Source organism: Lissotriton vulgaris, chromosome 4_1 (assembly GCF_964263255.1).
Source record: "Lissotriton vulgaris chromosome 4_1, aLisVul1.2, whole genome shotgun sequence".
In the NCBI taxonomy this organism is placed as follows: Eukaryota; Metazoa; Chordata; class Amphibia; order Caudata; family Salamandridae; genus Lissotriton; species Lissotriton vulgaris.
In genome coordinates this window covers 482,016,040-482,032,882 of record NC_141691.1, presented here as the reverse complement: position 1 = coordinate 482,032,882, position 16,843 = coordinate 482,016,040, and the positions used below count along the sequence as shown (strand labels likewise).

Genomic DNA, 16,843 nt, shown 5'->3' with positions numbered 1-16,843 from the left:
TTATGAGGTAAGTTTTTGGAGTTACCCAGCATTTTTGAATATCTAGCGAAAGACATTTTTGGATATTTACTCGTTTGAACATTAACATAAAATTTTACCTGGATACCTGAGATCAGAAACAGAGCACAGTTACATTAGATTATTGTAGCAGATACATGAGCAGTATAACACTTTAAGAGGCAAGTTTTGGAAGTTACCCAACACTTTGTTATTATTTAAACCTCATTTTCGGTCAGGAAGAGGATCCGATCCAATACTGGAGTGCATCGCACATAGATAAATTAAACTGTAATCGCTAAACCTTCAATGCATCTATTCTTTCACTACTAATGACACCAGAGATATGAAAGTAAAAAATCCGACAAGAAAACTAGAAGTAAATGTTTGCCACAACACGATAGCCAAAGATAACTTGCTAGATGCCTGGAGGCAGGCTTTTGAATGCAATGTTAAATAACACCAATAAAGGTGAAGTTAATGCCTGTATATTTACAGTTTCGTTCAAAACTATGGTAATTGAAAAATTGGGTGATCATTTTTGCAGCTCGCGTTTTTTTGTTTTGGAGGGGGCACTAGTTTACATCACTCATCAAAATCTACCAATTGGACTCTCATGTATGTGCTGCGCCTGAGTCATAGTTGTTGTGACGGAAACCCTTCAATTTCTTGAGGACATCCTAAATCCAGAGAAGCCACTGTGGATTTAAAATGTGTTCCAGAAAACTGAACATTTCCTCCACCCAGCTCTATAAACCCCTCACTCCCTGTTTTCCGGTGAGGCGAAAGAATGTTAATTTCACCCAAGTGAACAGAAGCAGGAAATCGTTTGGGATCAGTGAGGTTTTTTTTTCTCCAATTTAAACATGGTTTAAACTAAGGGGTGTTTTTAAGGAACATGCAGATCTACAAATCCATGCTGCATAGACCAATACATTGTTATCTCGTGTCTTGTATTTACAAGAAGCTGGTGCTGACGTGAAGGCAATTTAACCTAGGCGGGATGAGCAGGCATGCATCAAAAGCTTGCCAACCAGACTTCCTGAAGTTTGAGATGTCCGAGTATAGATCATACTCTTGTGTCAAAAATGTATTCAAAGGTTCTGTAACTGAGATGGTTCAGTGAGGCTCTGACTTCGGTTAGATATTTAAATTAATCTGGGGTAGCGTTTTCGAGTTACATGAGGCTTATGGGTGCCTTTGCTCAAACTTACATTTAAAGTATTAATTTTCACACATACCCCCGGACAGAGTATTGTTAAAGCTAAAATGAGCTTTAAGTTAAGAATGTATTCTGTTTTTAACCCTTCCATGTAGGTGTATCTCGGATACACCTGCACAGGCCTTAATTGCAGATGTTGTTCGTTGCATGGCAATGCTGCTGTCGGTCTGATCAACCACGAGAGGGCATTAGCACCACTGTCTCTCCCGCCAGACCCATGGAACCTGGAAGTACTGCCGAAAGTAATGTTTGTTCATAAACAATGGACAGGCCACTCTGGTGCACTCAGGCAAGTACTTGTAAGTGTTTTAGGTGGCTGAATACTAGGGTCCTGTTCCCACACCAAAGTGTGCATAATGATTCAATGCCCTGTCCTGATTGGCCACCGCATGTCTGTGCACACTCTGGAGGTTACATGTGCTAGTGATTACAATGTTCATGTGTTTATTAGTGGCATTTCCATGAAGGACGCCTATTTGATGCCGAATTCTGCTTCTTTTCCGATTTTTGGCCCAGTATATTGAGTCTCCAGACGTGGAAAAGGAGGTGAAGCGGCTCCTGAGCACCGATGCTGAAGCGGTCAGCGTCCGTATCCTTACATTGTGTATTTGTTTATGGTGAAGGGATTGGAAGGAGTAGTGGTAAAGAAATGTGGTGGCGTTTGCCCATAATTTTTGACTGACACCATGAACTTGTGTGCTTATGTGTCCTAAGGTGTGTGTTGTCTGTTCTGTCTCCGTATTTCTGGGTTCAGTAGCAGGGGGCGGTTTAAAAACTGGGAGTGCATGAGCTTCACTGAGAGTCTAAAGTAGGTCTTGATATCTTGCATTGATATTCATAAATGAATGCAAGGCTTAGGTTGTAATAATTCAGAGCACATTTTGCTCCCTTCACCTGATAATGGTGTTTTCAGATCAATAGTGCTTTTGCTACCTTGACACACCTGCACTCGCGGTCAGGTTGGGAAGTGATTGCTGAAGATGAGACGAAAGAGGCGGAGAACCATGGCTCACTTACTGGTCTGGATGTATCCCCTGGAATGTCTGGGCACAAGCAAGGACGTAGCTCTTCAGGTACAAGACGCAGCATAACAGAAACGTATGCAGTTAGTTGTGTGCTAATGCTACCTCTGCCACATTTCCTCTTCTTCCTCTCCGTTTCTTTCCCTCATGCTTCAATTTTACTCTTTCTCCTTCACTGGTAACTTGAACATCCTTTTTTCCACCACCATTGTCTTTTTATTCCTCATTTTGGCTGCGCTCTACTCGCATGGAGACTTTGTCTATTACGTCACTCTCGTTCCTCTTCTGTTGTTATTCATTTGTCCCTAGTAAGTTAGTGTAGGTATTCGGAAGGGTTCAGATTAAAGAATAATTTGGGGAGCAAGGCTGTAAGTGGTGCATGTTAAAGTATCAAGGGTTAATGCATGGGTGAATGTAACCCCAATTGTACATTATTCAAGTCACCAACGAGTTCATTGACCATATGGAGACTGAGTGCCTTTATAATGGCATGGAATGTCGAATAAAGCAACATGCAAACAGCGGTTAGTGCTTGCACTGCTTTCCACTGCCTCAGTCTTTGAGCAAACTCTCCACACAGTCAGTTTTCCATTACTGCCCCTCCTCTCCATGCCTCCCACGGAGGCATGAGAGACTGGGGCAGACCGATGGACCTTCGAAGTTTTTTTAGCCTTTAGACCAAACATCAAAAGGAATAGCAACTGCTGTAAGCAGACCACTTCTTTATCATATTACAAGTGAGTTGTGATGTAATTTTCTTGTTATATGAAACTCCTAATGTCAAAAAACGCCTGAAAAAAATTCCTTTCTTCATTATTTAATGATCTTGCAGGTATCATAACAACCCTAAGCTATGTAAAGGCGTAGTTGTTCAGTGAGGAAACTGAGGTTACAAGCATGCCATCTTGGTGAAGCTGAACTATGTGTATGCACTAGACTGTAGTTTCAGTTGAGGGAGGCCTAGTCATGAGGATGCGCATAAGGGTTTTGTGTGACATGAAGCTTCCATCGGTGGATCCCAACCTAAGCTAGGCTGAAAAATCTTGGAAACAGTTATGTCCTTTTTCATTGTCTTGAATTCCCCCTATTTCCAATGACAGTAGATCACGATGAACTGCGAGAAATCTTCAATGACATCAGCAGCAGCAGTGAGAGTGATGAGGATGACCGAGACCGCCGTGATGATGAAGACTTAAATATCATGGACACAGAGGAAGATCTGGACAGGCGAATGCAGGACAAGCTGAATGACTCTGATGAAAAACGCCGGGAGAAAGAAGGAACAAACAAAATAGGTGAGGGAGTGAATGATGATGGGGGGATATATTGGCCTCTGTTGATGAGCATTTTGGTTTCCTGGGCCTGTTCACTGGCTGAAATCTTACAACGTGATGTCTGTTTGCTATGTCTTTAACCTTCCTTTCTATTCCCCTTTCGGTACTCTTTAAATCCTGAGAGAGACCAGTATACTGTCAGGTATGAACTTGAGGTTGTTGCTTATCTGATTCTACCTGGTACTACATGATAACCCTCTTAGAATGCAGAAGAGAATGTGTTAGCTGCCTTTATTTGCTTCCCTCAGTGTCGTCAACAGCACCATATAAGTAACTAGAAAAAAATGTATACAATGAAAACCTGAATGGTTGTGGCTACTGTCTTATTGTAATAGCCAAATGATCATTGCCCCAAGTAGGACATTTTACTGAATAAGTAAGATGTTATCAGAAATAAAGTTAATGCAGCACAAAAAATTAGACACATGAGGGTGTGGATGGGGGTCTGAGCTGTTTGAGGCTTAATTGTACCAAGTCATGTCTTGGCTAACTAACAAGGTCACCAGAATTAGTATTCATAGAAACCTAGAGGTTTATGTGCTGGCAGTAACTTGTAACTGGGCCTGTGGATTTTTTAATTGGCCAGTTTTTGAGTGACCGAAAAAGTCATTTTTCCCAGTATTCTTTCTGAGCAAACCTTTAAGCCCTCCACTTGCTTTTTTAAAGCAGTGGGATTTTGTTTCCCAAAATGGTGACTGTGGATTGAAGTCTGAGCAGTGCAGTATCCGCAGCAGTTCTAGTCTGTAGTAGTGGATCTTGTTCATGTAGAAAATATATGTTTCTCATACAAGTCATGCTTAGCTGAATTGTACAACCCATGCTGCTTGGTAGAGCAGGTAGGTAGCTGGAGAGTTATTGGAGGAGTTGAAGAGAAGACCTTCTAGAATGCAATTTCTCATGCTTCTACTACTTTTGGGTTTTAGAAAATATCACCAATGAGTAGTCCTCCGCCTGTGCTCCATTGCTAGACTTGTAGTTCATGTTGCCAGTGTGCAGGAAATTTAAAAAAGTGATAAACTGGACTTGCTCCTTATGGAGTCCATCAAAATTCCAAAACAACAAATGTTTTAAAGTGAGTAAATGGAATTGAGTGCTTCATAGTCATAGACGTTTACTAGAGCTTAATTTCCATTTGCTGCTACATGAATTTCTAAGTTTATGAACTTTGCGTAGATATTTCTGTAATAGACTTTTGACTGCTTTTGAAAGTATAGTGATCACTTTTCTTAAATTTAAGGTGGAAAGGGGGTGGGTCTGATTATATTGTGGTTCCAAATTTAAACGTGCCCACTATGCTTGGAGTTAATGTTAAATGCCCTTGATATTTGGAGCTCTGAGAACCTGATATCAGATAGTTAAAAATGGCAATTTATCTGTTGAGGAAACTGAGACCGGCTTAAGTGTCAGTCTAGAATGTTCCAGTTTAACTCAATTTCTTTTTCTATTTTAGTACAAGAGTTCCAGAAGCAGGTGGAGAAGTTGCAAAACAAACTGCAGGAAACTCAGGAGAGGCGTAAACGGCAGGAGGATCTCATCATGAAGGTTGAGAACCTAGCTTTGAAAGTGAGTGCGTCTGGTTAGCAGTCTTTCAGTGGCTGCTCTATTTGTTATTAAACCATTCTCTGACCTTTCAGTGGTATATCCAATCACTGTATGTGGTAATAAATGCATGCTAAGTGTGCCAGAGAGCATGACTAGTAGCATTCCGGAGTAACGTGCTACTTGCTGAAAAATCCCTCTAATGCCTTGTCAGGGTAGTAAGCGCTATATAAATTACAATTACAATTAGCTGCTGGTTCACTTACTTCACTGCTCATGTTAGCCACCGCACCTAATAAGCTTAGTATGTTCTGAATCATGATTGGGCTAACATCTCTGCTCATGCACGTTTCTTTATAGAAAGAAATGAGTAGTTGTTCAAGCTGTTCTGTTGCTTTTTTTCTAGACTCGTCTGCAAGCAGTTTTGGATGAATTCAAACAGCAAGAAGACAATGAGAGACAACAGGTGAGAGCATTAATCGTATAACCTGTTCAAATCATGTGCAGTTGCAGACACACGTGCTTTGCATACTGCTGCCATCTAGTGTAGGACTCAGACTTTTTCAGGTTTTCTTCAAAGAAGTCTTTTGAGCCATGGGAGGTTCTATAACCCCCTTCACCCCGTCCCAAACCAAGTTGTTTCATAGAGGACAATTTGTATGGAAACTGACTCCATGTTCGAGGTTGGACATATTCTGCGAGGATCCACGTTTGTTGCGTTTCATCATGTTTTGCAGGCCCATACAGTTGGATTTTGATGCAATGCATCAGGAAAATCAGCCTGCGCCTTAGCAGCTTTCCACCGTGCTTCGTATTTAGACATTTTCGGAAGACCGATGACCAATGTTTGGACGCTGGAAGCTTTCACATATCTGCATTTGGGCTTTAATTACAAAGATTTCGAACTGGACGTGGGCGATGGCCCTCTTTCAATATTTCCCCCAGTGCAACTCCAGATACCCGTGATCAGACCATCATGATGCCTGCAACCATGCCTCCTGTGAGTCCTGCCACGTCATCCTCTCGAAAAATACCCTAAGGTACCAAAGGGAAAGTCACTGGGCACATCACAAGACGCTCCAACAGAAACTCCGGACATCTTTATAAAGTAAGATCCTTTCAATGCTGAAGAAGGTGGGGAGCCGTCCCATCTGGTATCACAGCAGGCCAGGCATCACCTAGTCCAGGGGCAATTTCTTCTGGCATGTCAGAGCTCGAGGGAGAGGAGAATGTCAAGTCAGCATCAAATGAAGACCACTCCAAGAGTCATAAGCATGTCCCCCACCTTCAAGACCTATGCCACCAAGCCGGGATGAAACAGTCTCATGCCGAGCTACAGCACTTCTCTCAAGGGAATCTACATTGAGCCCCACGCGGACACAGAAAGGCGCTCCCTTCACAATCTGTTCACACCAAGAGAAGGCTTTGGATTTAAGCAAGGCTCTGCCTATGGATGTTGACCCAGACTGGTCACCGAGCCTTACATAATCCTGGTGCATCGAGAACCCACGCTCACATCTGAAGCCAGCGCCAAAGGCATCATCAGAGGAATTGTCGAACATTCAGTTGACACCAAAAGTCCAGTTTATGTTGAAAGGGGGTTAGGGGTACAAGTCTTATACCTTTTTGTTTCTCTTCCTACACTGCCACCAACTCTACCTCATCCACCACCATGCTCATGCACACCATGTCTTCTGGCTCCACCAGATTCACCTGAGGGGTCCCTCATACCTTTTCAGATCTAGGCAGTCTTTATGGCCCCTTTGACCCATATGACTAGCCCTTAGACCCAGGGCCCACTGATTACCGCAGGAAAAACTAGACCCAGGGCTGGCTGAATACCACGGCAAAGACTTTAATATATGGACTCCACCACACACTAGCCCCCACCCGAGGTGATTTCAACGTAGACCACTACCTATTGAGAGCATCCTTGTCCGATTTATACTACTGCCTCATGAGATCAGTCGGAGGGCTGCGGCGTATCACATGGTCCACATGCACTTCATTCATGAAGAAGAGGACTTCCTTGTGGAGTCTCACTCGAGGTCCAAATTCTCCAAGCAGTTTTTACCAATGCCTAAGTCTGCCCCTGAACAAATTCAACGAGTCTGTCAAATCTAGGGTAGTGACACCTAGGGTTGAGAAGAAATACAAACCCTCTGATCGCAAACATATTTACATCAAAGCTTGCGTTGCTCCTGACTTGCCTATAAAAGACCCTCTGCCCACGCCACAGCCGATGTTCTGCTGCCTGATAAAGCGAGTAGAAAATCAATGAACGATGCAAAGGATAGCTGTAGATTCAGCCATGCATTGGTGGGTAAGCAAATCTGTCATGCTCTTTTCTTGTTTCGAAAGCTCCCAGTGTGAATAGATGAAGGAGCTGGTAAGGCATCTTCCAGAGGAGCACAGGAAGAGGGTTGAGATGGTTTCTGAGGGCAAGACTATCTCAAACACCAACATTCCTTGGGCGCTCCATGCAACAGACACCGCCCCTATAGGCATCAACACTATTGTTCTCCTCTGATGCCATGCTTGGCTTTGCGTCTCCAGGCTCAAACTTAAAGTCCAGTAGCAGGTCTAGCATCAAAATCCTGTTTAACTGGAAGCATCTGCAAACTGGAAGAGGTTTGCCCAATACTGCATTTCCTATCCCCTGGATATCTTAAAGCCTGGTGTGCATTACCTTATGTGTTCCTTTTTACATCGCAGAAATCTGGCATCACCTACATATCGATACACCTGCCCTTAGCTACTGTTGCGGCCTACCTATAAGACTGGTAAAATTCATCCCTATTTCGTATTCCTGTAGTCAGGGATTTCATGGAGTGTATTAACAGAGTCATACCTCCCAGAATACCTCCTGCCCCTTTGTGGAACCTAAGCATAGTCCTCACCAGGCTTATGGGACCAACCTTTGAACCTTTAAACTCATGCCTTCTTCTGTTCCTTACATGAAAGGTCAGTTTCCTCAGACTCTTAAGTGAACTGCAAGCACTCCACTTACAAGAACCTTTCATTCAGGTACACAAAGATAGGGTTGTTCTCAGAATCCGTCTCAAATATCTCCTCACCTGGGTAAAGTGATATCCCCCTTCCATTTTACACAAACTATAGTGCTCCCAGTCTTCCTTTTGCTGCCAGCAATGGTAGTGGAAAGAGCTCTAAGCATGATAGAAAAATAAGCTTATTTCAAGATGTATTTTAAGACCACGATGTTCGCAAAAAGGTAAGTATGTTTTTCAGGGAAAAAACTGTACACTTTAAAAAGCGGACACTTGGTGAAATTTTCAAGTTTTGCAATGTTAACTTGTAGGAGGAAAACAAGAATGAAGTGTCACAGGTAAGTGCACAACTTACAAATCCAGTCTTTGGGGTTTACGGTCCGCACCTGGCAAGGTTCAAGTTTAGATAATAGGTGCACCACCAGCTGCACTGGGGCGGCCTGGTGCAGAGGTCAGTTGTGGTTGGATGCCCAATGTCAATCAATTAAGACTGGGGTGATTGAAGATGCGCTGCTCACAGGTGATTAAAGCTTTTTATCTAGGGTTGATCTCCTGGATTTAAGGTAAGCACAGGGGTGGCCACAAGGCAGAACTAAACTTTGCATCCGGCCGTCCCTACGCCGCTGTGGGTTTGAGTGCCAACACAGCCTCTGGCACCCAATGCTTTTCAGTGGAGGAGGTTGGTTTTGAACTGTCGCAGCGGGAGCTGGCATGAGGACTTTGTTTGAAAATTGGTTGAAGCCCTTTGAAGCTTCCCTCTTGAGCAGTGTGCCCATCCTGGGGGAGCGGTGAGACACCTTTACCAAGGATATGCTTTATTTCTGTCCTCCGAGAGCAGAGGCTCTTGACCCAGAAGTCAAGAAACATGTCTGTTGGTGGCAGGCTGCCTAAAGTTAGTCATAGACCACACCAAGGTTGGTAGGTTTTCAGAGGGCACCTCTGAGGTGCCCTCTGAGTAAGTTTTAATAAATCCAATACTTGCATCAGAGTGGGTTTATGGGAAGGGGTGGTTTGGTACCGAATACGCCTGGGTTCAGTGAAGCTATCATGGTGCTGGGGAAATCAAATTGTTGAGTTTCCAGCCCATATGCTCTTTATGGCTTCCTTACCACTTACAATATAAAAAAGAATAGACAAATATTGAGGGGGTATATTTTTTCATGCAGATCTGCACAGACCTTAGAAATAGTGCAGCCTCCATTAAGGCTGGTATGGCCTGCTAGAGGGGTGACTTACCTATACCTTGGGCAGTGTTGCTGGACATGGCCATGTTGACTGTCGTTTTTCACTGCACCAAGACATGCAAGCTACAGTGGCATGGCCTTGTTGAGGGATCCCTGGGGTACCTTCAGTCCACATGCCCTAGGTACCAAGCATACTATTTACTGGAGACTTACAGGGGAGCTAAACTTGCCAATCGTGGTACAGTTTTAGGGGGGCACAGGAGACCCGTTTGGCAGGGACCCTGTGCACTTACAATTGAAACTACATCATTTTACAGGCAACAAGTGGGGGACTAACCATGTAAAAAGATGTGCTTTCTCACAATTAAGAATTCTAAACATGCTATGCACTTTAAAAAAGGCTATATGTGATCTTACAGTAGGTAGATTTTCTTATTAATCTACCAAGAAGTACGAAGTATTTTAACGGCATTAGCTAAATAAAATGAAATTTTCAGTGTTACAGAGAGCATGTTTGCAGATACAACACAACTATAGAAAAAGCAATACAATTTTAGAAGCCAGTGCACTTTGTTACAGTTAGTCACAACTTCTGGAAAAGACAATGAAAGGAGTGGCTAATTAAGAGATTCAGATAACCCACATTAGCACTGATCTATTCATTTGAAATATGAGTTATGTCTGTAAAAACGTTCATGACCATATTGTAAAATTAAAGATGTAATAAGTCACAGAAATAATGGATACTCTGTAGAACCATGTGTAGAAAGGTGATGCTGGACGTTGGTTAAATATTTTTTTTAATATTTTTAGCCATTGAAATATATGTTAAAGACTTAAAGCATGGTGCAACTGGTCGCAATGACCATTAAAAATGTCGCACCAACGTTATTGGCCTGATCCGAAGGCATGCAAGCAGCCATACTATTCTCTCTAAGCTAGAATGTTTTTGATGTTTAAATAGTAAACTGGCTAACTACAGAAGGAACTTTAGGCACCAAGACATTGTCGCACAATGCTTAGATTTTAAACATATAAGATGTACCTCAAGCATGTTTAGGAGAGAAAACATGAGCTAAATGTCCAAAGCCCATTTGTCATACTTGTGGCTAAGAAAAGGTTAAAGGTCTCATTCGTGTGACTTTTTACTAATTAATAAAAGTTAAAAAAAATGTAAACATTTTCTAAGTGTCACAAGAATGTGTTATAGAAATGTTCCTATTTTATTGACTTTCCAAAATGGTCCTAAAAAAGTCTCGCCAGTGTAGGTGCTCTGTGGGGGCATTCCTTTGCAAATATTCATTAAGTTCCCTCTCATTGCCACTTATTGAGGAAGGAAGGGATGAGATGCGAAATAACCTCAGAATTGTAGCCCTCCCAGGAACAATAGACTTCTTTAGTCTATATCTTCCATCTCCCATCCTGTCATTGAAGCAAAAGCAGAGTTGCACTGGTCATACAACGGGGACCTAGCCACTGTCACACCTTGAACAGGAGGGGTAGTTACCATTTGTGAATTAGAAGGGGGGCTCCTGATTAAGCCTGGCTTAACAAAGACTGACACATGCCAATACTTGAATCTGCTAAAGTAGGAAGTGTGACACTTGGCAGAGGCAGTTTTCCACACAGGTTGTCATGCCAACGATTGCAACATGGGGTAGTGAAATGGGTAACAAAGACAGCGCATCCTCTTGAAGTAGGATCCTAGGTGACTTTCTGGCACCTCGCACCACAAACTGCATTCTAAAGGGTGACTGGTAGGAGAAGGCTTTGCTTTCTTCAACAGATTGCTGCCGTCTATCTTAGCTTGGGGGAGCCTGGATTTGAACCCCTGGAACCTTATGAAGAGGAGCCTGGATAACCATTCTACAGCTATCTCAAATTGAGAATCCAATTAAGTGCTTTGGATGAGAACCTTCCGTACATGATTTTATCATACACTGGATTCCCTTGAATTAGGATTTTAAATCTTCCTCATAGTATACTGTCATGAATTATTCCCAGGGCTTATGCCTGTATTTTTTATTCTGTTGCTTTTGTTTGCATTATTATACTTTCTATTTAATATTTATAAAAATATATTTGTTCGTACCAATGAAATACCTTAAACGTGCCGTTTCTATGAGTATCTGGACAGACATTTAAGGCCTGATTTAGTCGGCGGAGCACTAAATCAGGCCCTTAGTCTTGGACTAAGCACTCCGAATGGATTTGACAGTCATGTGACGTATCATATATGCCATATTAATATAACTTCAATCAAAACCTTCGCCTTGTCCCTAGAACTGTACTGTGCTTGTTATCATATGTGAAACCATAGAGACAACTTTAGTGGCTACCTGAAGGAGGTATCGAGGGATTACCTGAGCATACTTAAGTGCAGCAGTCCTCTCCAATCGCACCTTTTGTGCTGATGTCACAGCTGCCCATTTTGAGAAAGTGGCTTGACCAGCAAATCCCTGATGTCATTTTGGTCGTGTTAACAAAGCCCATTTTATTTATGTTCTTGATTGGCCTACAACTGGTGACTGCTATACCTGACTTTTAGTCGCAGCAATTTGATTTGCTTGTCAATGTGTCTGCAGTTATTGGGCGTGGAGTGTGCATGAGGATCTATACCGTGGTACAGGGCCGGTTCTAGGATTTGCGAGGCCCTGGGCCAAAACGGAATCTGCGAGGCCCCTCTAATTTAAATAAGTGACCCCTTGAAAGGAGGCCCTTCAGAGACCCTGCGGGAGGCCCATTGTCCAGCATATTAACGCCCCCACAGTTTTAACTTTCAACTAAAAAAAAATTCTCACACCCTCAGCCCGATAGGTGGGAATTGCTTTTGGGTTGAAAGTTCAAACTGTGGGGGTGGTCACATGCAGGACAATGAGCCTCCCGCAGTGTCTCTGAATGGGTCTCCTTGCAATTGGGACAAGAGGAAGCGTCTCCCTCCCCTAGGCCTCCAGACACTATCCCTGAGAGGCCATGGGGGTGGGTGGCTCCCCTGGACCCTAATTGCAAGGAGACACCTTTCTTCCAAATTGATTGCCTGGCATGCGGTTGGATTAGACTTTTCCAGCTATAGCGGCGTTGTTCACATCCTGTGTGCGAGCCTCAGCAGTCTGTAGCAAGTGCAGCGGAGTGCAACCCCAGGAGGAGTTTCATTGCTTTAGAGTTTGGTTACAGTGTGCTCATCCAGTCAGTGTCTAGGTGAGGGCAGCCGCGGCCCGTGGATGGAGTTCCGTGGGGCAGGCTGGGGGGGCGGGGGAGGGGCAGGGTGGGGGGTGGTAAACACCAGAATATGGATGATTGCAGGTAAGTAAACAATTAAATTTAAAAAACGAATTTAGTTTTGCGCCCTGCATTGCATTTTGCGATGCAGGGCGCGCAACGAAATTAGTTTTCTTAGTAGACTTAGGTCTTGGTTCTCCACTGACATTAACGAGGGAAGAAGCCTTAAACGCCCTGAATGTTCCTCTTGTGCCAACAGACTCTGTAAACTCCCTAGGGATTACTCTTGACCCTAAACTGGACACAAAAAAACACAAAAGTGCATTCCTTAACCTGAAACTTCTCTACAAACTAAAACCCTTCCTCCTCTCGAAAAATCTGAAACAGGCCACTCAGGCACTGGTGCTCTCCAGAATTGACTATGGCATCGCAGCTCTGACTGGAACAGCCAAATCGCACCTGGGACCTCTGACAACTACCCTCTACGCCGCAGCAAGAATGGTCACGGGAACAAAGAAACACGAGCACATCTCCCCGGCCCCCAAGGAGCTGAAGTGGCTCCCTATTGACCAACGAGCCAGCTTCCGTACAGCTTGCCTCACACACAAAGCCCTGCATACAGGCAAACCAGAATATCTGGCCACCAAACACAAAAGGGCCGGTCAGTCTAGGGACCTCAGAAGCTCCAACACGCTCCTATTCATCCCTCTGAAATCACAGAAACACAAAACCTCAAATAAACCCGTTGCGGGTAATGCTCCCAAGATATGGAACTCCATCCCCCCCCCCCATATCAGAATGACCGCCTCCTTCCCGAAATTCAAGATGCTACTCAAAGCCCTCTTCCTTGAGCGCTCTAGATTGTAGCGAGAACCCCACGTTTGACTGTGAAAGACCACTATCTCTATGATACCAGAGCCGGTTGATTCACTCCCGATCTCCACCCTGTAGTGCGCTCATGTTGTTACTTCCTGACTGTGCTCCCTGTTCTTGTTTACCGTCCACTCTGTCTTTTTGGTGCTTGTTTGTATCTGCTGTGAAGCGATCTGATACCCTCCGGTCCAGCTAGCGCTATACAAAACGTCAATAAATAAATAAACTTGATTTAGGGGTGTTTTAAGGGAGTGACAAGTAGGGCCAAAGGGCACATTCCCTTGGGTGACTACACCCTCAATTATGCCAACCTCCTGTGGGAGGGGGTGTAGTCCTAGCCCTGATTGGAGGAATCCCACCATCTTCAAGATGGCGGAAACTGAAAGATGTGCTTCACCCACCTCTTGCACCTTAGGGATGAAGTTGGCAGAGGTGGGAACACCTCCTCTCCTTCCTAGTTTTTCCTGCCGGTTTTCCTGCTCAAAGTTGAGGTCTAAACCAGGGGCTGCCATCTGCTGCTAGCAGCAGAGGCTAAGGATCGCATTACAAAGGCAGCTAGCCGTTGAAGCTTCCCTCTCAAGCACTCTGCCCATCCTAGAGGAGGAGGTGTCCTCTGTCCTGGATGTGCTTTGTTTCTGTTTCCCAGAGAGTGGGGGTTCTCGTCCCAGAGGTCCAGACACTTGCCTGGAGGTGGCAGGCTGCCTAAAGCCAGTCTGTAACCACACCAGGGCTGGTAGGTTTTCAAGGGGCACCTCTGAAGTGCCCTCAAATTATGTGTTTCCTTATATCCCACACTGGCATCAGTGTGGGTGTATTGAGAGGAGTAGTTTGGTACCAAATACTTCTGAGTTCAGAGGATCTTATCATGGTGTTGAGGAACCCAAAGTGTCGAGTTTCCAACCCAAGTACACCCTTTGCCTTCCAAGGCACTTACTTAGGGAATAGACCTAAATATTGTTGGGCCATATCTGCTCATCCAGGTATTCCCACACCTGTGATATAGTGCACCTTGCCTTAAGACTTTAAGGACTGCTAGTGGGATGACATACCTACACAATAGGCAGTGCTATTAGGCCTATGTGCCATGTCTACTTTGTCTGCACCAGGACATGCATGCTGCAGTGGCAGTCTGCATTTCCTAGATGCGGGGTCCCTAGGGGATCCTCTTCAGTCCTAATACCCTAAGTACCATTTGCTAGGGGCTCACAAGGGGCCTGAATAACCAATCGTGAAACAGTTTTAGGGAAGAAGCACTGGCGCAGGGGGCATGGTAGGCAAGGACCCTGTACACCACATCATTTTCCGGGCTCAAATTGGGGGCAACCATGTCAAAAGAGGCACTTTATGAGAATACCAAAAAGAGGTCATACTGTATCAGTTTGTATTCCATATTTATTGAAAAATTGTTTTGTGCGACTTCTTTGTCATGAGAAACAAGGCGTAATCTGTATAAAGAGAAGCCTTACTATGCTTGATGTGAATGCTTATGGGCATGTTAATATCTAATTGCAATGTGGATCTTTAAAAGGACGTCGAACCGTCATCCACATTGAGTGGCATGCTTTATCACAGTTTCTCCTCCTCACTGTGGTAGATTCCTGAATCCATACTGTGCTCTCTAGGAGTTAGTGATGGGTCATAATAAAGCACCATATCTTATTGTCTGACCCTTGCACAACTAGAATAACAACCTAACTGCTCTTGCCTAGTGTGTACAGAATTTACTCCCAAAGTTAAGGAGGCATCCTAGTACTAAAACAAAAATTGTGGAAGGTTCATAGACCGAACTACTTTCTTACCTTCTTATCATAGGAGTAAAAACAAGATTGGCGTAATGGGAATCCGAATGTTATTTGACATGTTTCAGCTTATCCAAGTAAGCTTGCCAAGAATCTGGGGCCTTCATCTGGATACTGCCCTGTTAGAATCACACAGCATGAATGGGAAATTCAGATCTCCGTTTACTTAAGTTTACTTCGTTTTGAGTACCTAGGTGACCTCAGTCACCCTCCAAGTTTGAGTATTATTACATTTGTTAGGGAGAGTATATTGCAGCCTTTTAAATTATTCCTCTTGCCACCTTTTACCTGGTTGACTCTGGTTGATTTTTGTCCCTGGAATACCTACTATAAGGCTTATCTTTGGGGCACCGTATAAGTTAGGGCTGTGACTATTATGACGAAATTTGAAAGAATATTTCATTGCTGTCCAACATCCCCCTTCGGTTCCTTGAGCACTGCAAGAAGCTTAGTTCATGAGTGCTGTTCTTGACAAATACATTTTACATGTTTATATTGTCAAAGCCATTCCAAGCATTTTTGGCAATCTATGATCTTTTACTACTGCTGATATCATCCTTGATCCTCTCTCCCATGTAATACATTCTCTTAAATAATGGAAAATCTGACAAAAGTGTTTGCATGAAGCAGGGGTGAGAGTTCACACACACTTTCCCTTAGAGGTTGGGGAACGCATCTGAACAATATTACAACTCTGGGTTTCTTGCTCTTCACAGTTACTTTACAACAACAATCCCCTGGAACTGATGGCTATCAAGTTACCACTTGAGCACTGAAACCAGTATCACTTTCAACAAATTAAAGCATTCATTGATTGTTATATCTAAAAGAAATGGGTAAACTAAATCGGTGGTCCTGTTCACAGGGGCTTAGCAACTGTGATTTTCGCCCACTCGTCACAATAAAACAATCAGTTCCGTATCTCCCAGAAGTTCACAGGGAACAAGCAGACACTTCTGAGAAAAACATAAATGGGAATTACATCCATGACTATAAATAAAGCAAAACCTACACCAAGGGCCGATAAAGCGACATCGGGTCCAGAATCCTCACAGCCGAATCTGACAGTTCTCATACAGCCCTCATTGCCCCAGCCACAAAAACAACAGATTAATATAAATGTTGAGGCTAACTTCTCCCCTTTACCTTCTAAACAAAACAAACCCCCAGCAAACGTCACTGCAAAACCTACACCAAGGGCCGATAAAGCGACATCGGGTCCAGAATCCTCACAGCCGAATCTGACAGTTCTCATACAGCCCTCATTGCCCCAGCCACAAAAACAACAGATTAATATAAATGTTGAGGCTAACTTGTGCCAACAAGTGGGTAAAGCACCAACACCTGCTAGTGCCATTAATAAACCACGCATACCCCCAAACACCAAGGGAGTAGGAAATGGGGTCAATGTTCACCAGCCGGTTGTCAAAACCCCAACAGCGCCTCTAGCTAATAGCCATCAGGTGCATAAACCTGCCCTTCAACCTGTTCCTCAAGCTCCCAAATCAATCCCAACGCCCTTGCCAAAGCCACCTTATAGAAAACCCCCAATTAACCTAACTCCAGACTCCTTCCCCTATGTGGCAGTTCTCATCAATGTACCACCATTACCCCCAGGGCAGAGAGAAAACTTCCAGATGCTCAAA

At 43.8% G+C, this 16,843-nt stretch overlaps 1 protein-coding gene across 1 annotated transcript in view; it reads left to right on the top strand.

Annotated features, from left to right (window-relative positions):
- Nucleotides 1-16,843, top strand: part of TAF7L (TATA-box binding protein associated factor 7 like) — a 127,566-nt gene that overhangs the window by 104,218 nt on the left and 6,505 nt on the right. Inside the window, exons 8-12 of the mRNA XM_086964638.1 lie at nt 1,731-1,808; nt 2,179-2,292; nt 3,342-3,536; nt 5,026-5,138; nt 5,521-5,580. Coding sequence (XP_086820764.1) covers nt 1,731-1,808; nt 2,179-2,292; nt 3,342-3,536; nt 5,026-5,138; nt 5,521-5,580 — 560 coding nt within the window. The remainder of the gene's footprint in view (nt 1-1,730; nt 1,809-2,178; nt 2,293-3,341; nt 3,537-5,025; nt 5,139-5,520; nt 5,581-16,843) is intronic.